The sequence below is a fragment of the Nannobrachium achirus genome (genome assembly GCF_963921795.1).
Source record: "Nannobrachium achirus genome assembly, chromosome: 4".
Lineage (NCBI taxonomy): Eukaryota > Metazoa > Chordata > Actinopteri > Myctophiformes > Myctophidae > Nannobrachium > Nannobrachium achirus.
Window position 1 is genome coordinate 14369881 of NC_137813.1, and position 11080 is coordinate 14380960.

The 11080-nt window shown below is 45.2% G+C and overlaps 2 protein-coding genes across 2 annotated transcripts; both read left to right on the forward strand.

The window, feature by feature from the left end:
* Nucleotides 1-3366: 3366 nt before the first annotated feature.
* LOC308282664 (E3 ubiquitin-protein ligase TRIM35-like) lies at nt 3367-4761 on the forward strand (the record flags this gene model as incomplete). The annotated part of the gene is made up of 1 exon (XM_080723053.1): nt 3367-4761. One exon carries the CDS (start codon nt 3367-3369, stop codon nt 4759-4761), a length of 1395 nt encoding a protein of 464 aa, XP_080579179.1.
* Nucleotides 4762-6571: 1810 nt separating this feature from the next.
* Nucleotides 6572-8626, forward strand: LOC308282665 (protein arginine N-methyltransferase 7-like; the record flags this gene model as incomplete). The annotated part of the gene is made up of 1 exon (XM_080723054.1): nt 6572-8626. One exon carries the CDS (start codon nt 6572-6574, stop codon nt 8624-8626), a length of 2055 nt encoding a protein of 684 aa, XP_080579180.1.
* Nucleotides 8627-11080: the final 2454 nt, after the last annotated feature.

Genomic DNA, 11080 nt, shown 5'->3' on the forward strand with positions numbered 1-11080 from the left:
CATGTGTTATCACTTGAATCACTGAAAATACCATAATATTTGAATAGTAAAACAGTTTGTAACACTCAATGTACAATATCAGTGTGTTTCTGAGATGTAGACCTCTAGAGGCATTGTGGGTCTAAAGGTTAACTTATACTTTGTCATATGGCCCTTTTTATAATCACTAGTCACTTGACTAAATAATGTGTCACTCAAAAAGTATTTACTGATATATTCAGTAAACACAAACTATTTTCTTTAATGAGGAACCTGAGAAATTGAAACAGCAGGGGAACATTTACATTAAACTGTATTTGAATTCATATCAATATCCGAATACACTGTTTTTATTATGTAATTAAACGAATTAAAAATTGATATGTGATATTAGAGCAAATATAGTTTTTAGAGTTGAATTTGAGAAATGTATTAAGTCCACAAATGTCTGAACAAGGAAATAAACTGTATTGTTGTATTGTTGTTGGCTACTACAATGCAAACTAAAAGGGTTTATTTTTGGAAAAGAAATGCATTAAACCAATTGAAAAGCCATAAATGTTCCAAATGACATACAGTATCAGAAAAAAAGGTGTGATTTTGTTTAAAAATATATATTCACATGTTGTGATCAATAACAATAACCCATATATCAAAAATGATATAGGCCTATCCAAGCATTGGCAGTAGTATATAGTCACCGTCATGTTCTGTATCTGTTTGAATACCTAATCAATCACCATAATGATTGATGTACATAACATATTGATGGCTGTGAAAGATCTTATTTTGTACCATGTTTTAACCCATTATGGACAGAAACCCCTTTTTGTGCTGTTACCCCTCAGGCCAGGAACACATTTTGTACATGTACAGTATGTAGCAACTAGCAACATACAGTATTTGTTTTTGTAAAAAAAAAATTATCATATTTGAGGTTTTTCAGAAAACTTTAGAAGGCGTTTTTAGAATCGGCCTCAGGCCTAAATGGTTTTTCCTTCTCTATATTTTCATCCCACGGTTTTTGCAACCCATTTTTCTCACCCCGTGCCAACTACCTAACTGGTTCCCTCGCTCTCCCCCTGCCACGCCCGGGAGGTTGGGGAGCACCTGGCTGGCTAGAGGGAGGTAGTATAGAAACCTGGACTACTGCATGTTTTTGTAAGGGCATATACCCAAGGAGACATGGGGAGAACATGCAAACTCCACACAGAAAGGCCCTATCGCCAACCCCACCTAGGGTGTGGGCGCTGATGACGCAAGTGGAGGAACACGCCCCCAGCGCCCACAGCATCCCCCGGCGGGAATCAAACCCAGGACCTTCTAGCTGTGAGGCGAAGTGCTAACCACTGCGCCACCGTGCCCCCTGGGCCTAAATGGTTGAACTGTCTGGTTGCCTTCAACTTTGTTTTTGTCTGATGTCTCCAATTATAAGTCAACAATATTAAGATAGGAGGTTATAACCTCGGAATTGTTTGAGGTCACGGTGAACCTAGTTGCCAAGGAAGCAATTTCTCGAAATTCAAAGTTGAAATAAAGCATATTAAAAATAATAATAATAATACATTGAAAGCCTTGAATAGATTTTCATGAGAAATGCATTTACAATGCATAGTTCCTTTGTGTGTAAAGGAAAAGTGTTTTTCCCCCAATCGCCTGCTCTGTAACTGTTCATACATGCGCCACACACAACAACAGAGTGATTGGAGAGTGCCTCCTGGTGGAGATTTTATATACTTAAAATGCTGCCATGTACTGTATGCCTAAACATAAACACAAGTCCACAGGGTCTATCTAACATGTGCCAGAGTAACAGATGACTCTCTCTCTCCTGTCTGGATGTCTGAGTATATATTTTGTGCTGAAAAAGCACTCCATTGTGTGTAAATGGAAGCATCTTGAACAAGACATTGACTGCTAGAAATGTGGGGGCCAGTCAGTGTCAGGAGCACTGTAGGCCCTATATGCACCTGGTTGGCAGGCAGGTGTCACAAGGGGTAGGAAAGTGGGACTGAGTTACTAGGGCCCAAGGTGGAGAGGCCCTAATAACTTTATCTATTGAAAAATAGCAGATATACAAGCTCACAGCGCGGCACCGAGTGCCGCGCTGCGAGCTTGTAGATCTGCTATTTTTGAAAAGTTGTGAAAATGTGTGAAAATCTTTGAATATATGTATTTTTTAAGCGAACATTTCTAACTCAAATTTTGCTTCTGGGGGTCCCTGGAACTAAATATTTTGAGATCGGGGTCCGTGGCCAAATACATATCATCTTGGGGGTCCTTGACATAGGTTTCTTGCACACATTTTCACGATTTTTCAAAAATAGCAGATATACAAGCTTGCAGCGCAGCACTCGGTGCCGCGCTGTGAGCTTGTATATCTGCTATTTTTCAATAGTTAACATTCATGGGGGGCCCGCAGTGAATCCTTGTACCCAGGGCCCAGAATTTGGTGTGACGCCCCTGCAGGTGACTTGCATGGCTGCCTGCCATCAGTGTGTGAAAGGATTAAATGTGAGGTGTTCATTGTAAAGCCCTTTGAATGGTATACATTGAGATGATAAACACCTGCTAAAGGTCTGTGGTGTGTCAAAGGGCCACCCCTATACCAGACTCAACTTCCAGTGAGGGATGACAGACAGTCTTTCCACAGCTGGAGTCCATGCTGACTCTGTTAGCTCTGTCATCTTCCAAGTTGTCTCTGACGACTATACTATTTTTCTAAATAATTATGCCTTGCGTTTACTTTGTAAGTGTAATGTATAAATCAGGGTGTTTATGGAGTAGTGCAGTAGTGCACATGCATGTTGTACAGTGGAGCAGTTTAGCAGTTTTTTTTAACATAAAGAAACATCATGAATGCACATCCTACCCCCAAACGTAATATTTCATTGTCAGCCATTGTCATTTACATTGTGTGTGTGTGTGTGCGTGTGTGTGTGTGTGTGTGTGTGTGTGTGTCTGTGTGTGTGTGTGTGTGTGTGTGTGTGTGTGTGTGTGTGTGTGTGTGTGTGTGTGTGTGTGTGTTAACTTTGCAACCGGTCTGGGCTGTGGTTTGTCAATGCTCCTCCCCTACACTCAGCAGAGGAGAAACCAGGAAACAGAAACTTACACTGTTCGCTGAAGACACAGACAGAGACAGACGATGAGATTTACAGATCAAACACACAAGTTTCAGGGCGGACAGACAGAACTTTCACGGCTACAGCAGGGAATACTGACACAGACCACTGGAACCTGCAGACTCTGTCAGCTAAATGGACTTGAAAAAGAACTAGGATTCAAAGTGAAACTAAACTACAGGGAACATTCTAGAGGAGGGAGTGTTACCAAAACGGACTGGCTGATTTCTTGAGCAGAGTTTATCTAGCTTCACTCACAGACAAAATGGCCTACAAGTCATCTCTCTCAGAAGATGATTTTTCCTGTCCTGTGTGTCATGACATCTTTAAAGATCCTGTTATCCTGTCATGCAGCCACAGCTTCTGTAAAGCCTGTCTGCAGGATTGGTGGACAGAGAAGAAAATAAAGGAATGTCCAGTTTGTAAGAAGACAAATTCAATGGAACCACCCTTAAATCTCGCTCTGAAGAACCTGTGTGAGGCCTTCATACAGGAGAAACATCAGAGAGATTCAAAAGGGTCTGAGGTTCTCTGCAGTCTGCATGCCGAGAAACTCAAATTGTTCTGTCTGGAATGTGAACAGCCAGTGTGTCTTGTGTGTCTTCATTCAGAAAAGCACACCAACCACAGATTCAGACCCATCGATGAAGCTGCACTGGACCATAAGGAGGAAGTCCAGAAATCACTGAAGGCCTTACAGGAGAAACTGGAGGTCTTTCATGAAGTTACAACAAAGTATGATAAAATAGAACAACACATTACGTTCCAGGCCCAGCACACAGAGATGCAGATGAAGGAACAGTTTAAGAAGCTTCATACGTTTCTACAAGAGGAAGAGGAGGCCAGGATCAAAGCACTGAAGGGGGAAGAGCAGCAGAAGAGTCAGATGATGAAGGAGAAGATTGAGGGACTGAATAGAGACATATCATCCCTTTCAGACACAATCAGAGCTATAGAGGAGGATCTGAGAGCTGAACACATCTCATTTCCTCAGTACTACAAAACCACAATGAAAAGAGTCCAGCTCACACTGCTGAACCCACAGCCAGTCTCAGTAGCATTGATAGACGTGTCCAAACACCTGGACAACCTCGCCTTCAGAGTCTGGGACAAGATGAAGGACATTGTATCCTACACTCCTGTCATGCTGGACCCCAACACTGCCCACCCAGAACTCATCCTGTCTGATGATCTGACCAGTGTGAGATGGGGAAACAGACAACAGCTTCCTGACAACTCAGAGAGATTTGAGAACAATTGCCGTGTCCTGGGTTCTGAGGGCTTCAACTCAGGGATTCACAGTTGGGATGTTGAGGTTGGAGACAATACAACCTGGAGACTGGGTGTGTCTCACCAGAGGAAGGAAGACAGAGGCGGTCAAATGTGGAGCATATTGTTCACTGGAGGTAAATACAGAGCAGAATCTTCATTGGGGTCAGATAGTGATCTCACATTAAAGCAGAAACCCCAGAGGATAAGAGTACAGCTGGACTGGAATGAAGGAAAGCTGTCGTTCTCTGATCATGACACTAACACACACATACACACCTTCACACACACTTTCACAGACACACTCTTTCCATTCATTGGTATTGCGCATACTCAACCTCTTAATGTGTTACCATGGAAGATCATTGTAACTCTGGAACAACATAGTTAGACATGATAATGATGATGACGATGACAAAACATGGAGTATTTAAAGGGTGATCTATGATTGTGTTGTGGTCGCTGAGCGAGTACAGTCAGCATGTACCAGCGTCTCCCAAAGCAACACTCTGACCTGTGATGTCATTGCCATGTTATGGAGCATAATACTGTCTATAATCAATAATTATGATTGTCACGGACCACTAGCGTGCATTGTCTTATTATACATTTTCATATTAATATTGTGTTAATAATAATGGTGATTTGTTTTTATAATATTAGGGGTTTAACGTATACATGAAATCAACAGGAATAATGTTGAGGACTTTGTCTTGTTATAAAATGTACCAGACTATTATGATGTTCTAGGCCTACATCTATGTTTCATCATAAAATATAGAATTTAATTAATCTCAAAGGGTGTTATTATGTTTTTGTATTTTTTCTTGTCTCGGGTCTATATGTAAAGTGCCTATAGAAAACATATTATGATTCTGCACAAGAATAAAGTTGGATTGAATTAATTGAATTGAATTTCATGAAACCACAATAGATGAGGTAGGAACTCTACAGGGGAATTATCACTTGAATCACTGAAAATACCATCATATTTAAATAGTAAAACAGATTGTAAAACTCAATGTACAATATCAGTGTGTTTCTGAGATGTAGACAGCTAGAGGCATTATGGGTCTAAAGGTTAATTTAGACTTTGTCACATGGCACTTTTTATAATGCCACTTGTCTAAATAATGTGACACTCAAAAGGTGTTTACTGATATATTCAGTTGAGACTAGAAATGTTCTTTCATGAGGAACATGAGAAATTGAAATAACAGCAGGGGAACATTTACAATATATTTGAATTCATATCAATAGATCCAGCGAGTACAGAAATAAAATCCTTGAATTGACTGATGCAGGACATATTGACAACACATTCTACACACTCACAAACCCTAGTTTGACACTTAAAGCAGATTTTTTTGGTTTGGGGGGCATTTGTTTCCTTTATAGTATAAAGGTAGTGTATTGTAAGTGATGGGCCCCAAACATTTTCCCCCTATAAAAGAAATTGCTCAATGCTGACAGGCGGTCCGCAGGTGGATTCATGACTGTATGTATATAGACAATATTTTAGGCCAATAAAAAAAAACTGTATACCAAATGTCATACCCCACCTCAGGGGCAGCCGGACTAATAGATTAATATTCGCATTTCAACCCCGACTATTTGGTTACAATGCCAATATGGAAGTAGATAAACACAAACACAATCATCTGATCTGAAACTATTAACTAATTATACATTTTTACTTCAATTAAACAACGTTAATATGCTTTAGCAACAAACATTTGCATTGTACCCATTGTCAGAGTTCTTGGTAGTCTACACTATCGGATGCCAGTCTATGATGTAAGTATGATGTTATATTGATGACATCAAGGAATCCCTGTATATGGGCATACAAGGGACTCAGAGAGACATACAGGCAGACAGACATAGACAGCGATGTTTTGATTTTTGGTTCTGGACAACCACCTGTCCGGGCCGACTTCCCACTCGACTCGGCACAACACACCCTTGAGTCCTCTGTGATACAGCCCTGTTTGATCAGTCAGATGGTTCTCGGGTATGCAGACTGTACACAATGTCTGTGTACAGTGTACGTGGAGGTGAGCTACACCTTGCCCAAATATGGTGTTATACATTACATCATAGATAAATCAATAGTCCACAGGGAATCCAATTTAGTTTAGGCTTTACGGAAGTCATACACTCCTTACATTACAGTAAGGGGGTGAGTTGCTACCGGGGCGATGAAGGTTTTCAGTGGGCGAACGAACCCAATCTCTGGTGCTTTGGATTGGGTGGAGGAGGGTGAGGAATACGACTATCACCAAGAGATCGCCCGGTCCCGTTATGCGGACATGTTGCACGACCGTGATAGGAATGAGAAGTATTACCAGGGAATCCGCGCGGCCGTCTCCAGGGTCAAGGCCCGGGGCGAGAGAGTCATCGTTCTGGACATTGGGACGGGAACAGGGCTACTGTCCATGATGGCGCTCACAGCCGGGGCTGACCTCTGCTACGCTGTGGAGGTGTTCAAGCCCATGGCCGACGCGGCCCAGCGCATCGTGGAGAAAAACGGATTCTCGGACAAGATCAAGATCATCAACAAACACTCCACCGAGGTCACGGTAGGGCAGGACGGAGACATGCACACAAGAGCAAACGTCCTGGTCACAGAACTGTTCGACACCGAACTCATTGGAGAAGGAGCGCTGCCCACTTACGAGCACGCCCACCGCAACCTGGTCCAAGAGGGCTGCGAGGCCGTGCCCCACCGGGCCACCGTCTACGCCCAGCTGGTCGAGTCGGAGCTGCTGTGCAGCTGGGCTCAGCTGCAGCCCATAGAGGTGGAGGGCAGCCGGCTGGTGCCCCCGTCCGCCATGGCCCGCTGCGCCGGAGTCCCCTCCGTGTGTAACATCCAGCTGAGCCGGTTGACCCCCGCCAGCTTCACCCCCCTGGGTCCGCTCTGCACCATGTTCAGCGTGGACTTCAGTAAGCCGGTGGGCAGCGCTCCCCGGCGCCACTCCTCCCGGTTCTCGGTTCAGTCTGACGGGCGGGCCAAGGTGGTGCTGTCCTGGTGGGACATCCACATGGACCCCGGCGGAACCATCGTCTGCTCCATGGCTCCCAGCTGGACCTACCCAGACGCTCAGGCCGCTCCGTGGCGGGACCACTGGATGCAGAGCGTTCACTTCCTGCCAGTGGAGAGGAGGGTGACAGAGGGGGAGGAGGTGGCTCTGACTGTCTGCCACGATGACTACAGCATGTGGTACAGCCTCCGGTCGAGCAGCCAACAGGACACAACAACCGAAGCGGCTCCATGTCGACCCTGTTGCACCTGCCAGGCCCACTTGGTTTGGACCTGGCCGCGTTTCGGCGAGCTGAACGACCGCCACCACACAGAGAGTTACGTCAGCGCGCTGCGCAGTGTGTTGCAGGCAGACAGCGTGTGTCTAGGAGTCAGCGACGGGAGCCTCCTCCCCGTCTTCGCCCACATGCTCGGAGCCAAGAAGGTTTTCAGTCTGGAGCACAGTGGAAGGTCCAGGCAGGTGATTGAACAGGTGCTAGAAGCCAGCTCCATGGCGGGAGGCGTTCAGCTGCTGCTGACCAGACCCGACCAGCTGACCAGCGATGACCTGGCAGGGGAACAGATCTCCCTGCTTCTCGGCGAGCCCTACTTCAGCACCAGCCTCCTGCCGTGGCACTCCCTGTACTTCTGGTACTGTCGGACCGCGCTCGTGGGACTCCTGCGGCCAGACGCCACCATCCTTCCCCGCGCAGCCACCCTCCACATGGTGGCGCTGGAGTTCCGGGACCTGTGGAGGATCCGGGCGCCGTGCGGGACGTGCGAGGGCTTCGACGTCGGGCCCATGGACGAGATGGTCCAGCGGTCCCTGGACTTCCGCGAGGCCCGCGAGGCGGAGCCCCACCCCCTGTGGGAGTACCCCTGCCGTGCGCTGACCGAGACCAGGGCCGCCATGACCTTCGACTTCACGCGCTGCGTCCCTCAGGAGCCGATCAGCAGCCGGGGGTCGCTCCCCCTCGTACGGAGCGGGCGATGCCACGGGGTGGCACTGTGGATGGAGTACCAGCTGACCGATGACGTCGGCGTCAGCGCGGGGCTGAGCACGCCCGTCGGCGAGCAGGGGGTCTGCGAGTGGAGCCGGCACAGGAAACAGGGGGTCTACTTCCTCGGGTCGCCGTGGGAGGGCTTAGAGGACAGGAGGGCCGCGGTGTCTTACAGCTTGACCTTTGAACCCAGTTTAGGAGATATCAAGATGGACTTCACCGTGGAGCGGTGATTCTCAGCCCTTTGAGTCTCAAAGACCGTCCGAATTTGTTGTTTCTTACTGTCTGGCAGAAACTGTGTAATGTCTCAAGCTGTTACTGTTCAGGAAATGGGGGGAAAAAAGACCATGTGTTCCAATGGATGGCTTCTTTAACAGTAGTAGGGCATTCATTTATGAAAGAAACATACAAAGTTTAAATATGGACTCAGTCACTATACTGTAGTCATATTTGGAAATGGGAATATTGCCCCAAAGAATATTTAAGCCCTTTCAGAAATTCCCTTTCAAAAACTTCCTTTCATAACATACAGTACATGGGTTGATTTTATAGAGTGGTGTGTTGATAGGTATAACATCTCATGACATACGTATACATTTATTTTCAAAAACTTCCTTTCATAACATACAGTACATGGGTTGATTTTATAGAGTGATCAGTGATGTGTTGATAGGTATAACATCTCATGACATACGTATACAGTATTTGTTCTATTAACCTTTGACTCCACTGAATTAAATAACACATACCTGTAAACACTTTTGGTTGCATAGCTAGCTCACACGTGTTTCCAGACCATGTCTGAAAGACTACAAATTCAGCTACAATGATGAATGCTTCCACAAGCACTTTGATATCAAATAATATATGAAAGATTGTGAATGAAAAACTATGTGTAGCGATTTGAATGACTTTTGAACAAAATCTGTAGGAGTATAGGCTATAGGAGCAAAACTTTGCAGAAAGGCATGCAGGGAATCTATGAAGGCAGATAAGTGCATGGCCCATATGGGTGTATGATCCATGGATTCCAGGGGGAGGGAGAAAAATAAATCGTTTCAAGAACTTGAAATAAAAAAATTATAATCAGTGGGCAGCCCATATTCTACAATGTTTTTGCAACATTGTCATTGTTTCTGTTTGAACTTAATCAATATTTCTCGCTCATAAAGAGCTTGTTTTGGTTCAAGGCTGCTGTTCTCCATTGCTGTTTGCTGCCCTCTGCTGGCTGAAATGTAATGGCACTATTATTTATGTGCAAAGGAACAGGTACATGGATATGTACAAACAATATAAAAACACCGCAGCAGCAGCAGCAGCAGCAGCAGCAGCATGCATGCAGATATGCACAAACAGGAAAGCAACTATGCACATTTCACACTGCACATGCACACTTAAGGCAGGGCTTTACTGCACGCATGCACACACTAGCCATTCTCAACTGTGGGCCTCTCAGTGGGTATAAACTATGAATTCAGGTCAATTGCCTCGTTGAGGAATGTACATCTTGTTTTAAAACATTTGGATTCTGCAGACAAATTACGTGTCATAGACTCATAGCTGAATTTAAATGTTGCTTTTAACAAGCAATAATACTGTCTGTGCCAGTACATATTAACTAACAAGTTCACAACAGTGATTTGCACAATGCTTGAGCAGGCTGTCAGCCTACTTCCCCATGCACAGGAAAAACTAACAAACATGTTTCTGCAAAAAGAATAGTGACATTTAGCATTTTTGGGTGAGTCTCATGGGTGTACTGTAATTGACCGATCGCTATGCCCCTCCTAAAGCCGTGCTTGCCCAATGCCACGTTTAGCGACAGGTTACTAAGGCGGGTGCCTTGGCAAGCTGCCATGGCGGCGTGCAGCAATAGCACCCAGCTGCAGACTAACCTGCCACAAACGTCCAGGAAGAAAACAATAGCCTATACTGAAGTCAGATTAACATACAGTACACAAGTGTTACCAGTTATATTTTCTCATGAAGTGCTCCTAAATTATTCCCGTGGGTTGGTTTGTGTAGGTCAGTGCAATCCGTTCTGTTTTTGTTTCAGTGTTTGTGACACGGAAGCGAGTGGGTGGGACGTTCGCGAACGAATCGAGTCTTTTGAACGGCTCTTTGAAATGAACGATATGATTCGGTTCACAGTAGTCTGGGATCACTTCACTTTACGGGGTTTGATCCGGTCGGGAGCGGAAACCACTTTACGTCATGTTGTAGTCCTAGACTCTTGACCTAGACGGACTACACTTTGGCCGGAACTATCAACCGGATTCAGTTTTAACCCAAAATATTCCCCTGCACCCAAGGACATACTTTTAGGGCCGACCTAATAAACACCTTGATGAGGCGTAGTTTTGCTTTCGAAAAATTCGTTTGGTATGTGCATCTTTTAATCCAACTCGTAGCGACTGGCAAGACTACGTAGGCTACTCCAGCATTTTAAAAGGGATTGGGGAAACAAACGGAGGGAACCAAATCAAAGCGACGCCGCTTCTTCTAGTGGTTTCCGCGCTTTAGGCGGAAACCAAACGGTCTGTTGTGAACGAACACCAGGCTCTCTCCCGGGAGAAAGCCTGGTAGGCGAGGTTAGGTTCACAGTAGGGAGCCGTTCCTTTCTATGAACAGTGGTGGGAAAAGTACTAAATTTCTTTACTTAGGTAAACATATCAATACTGCAATCA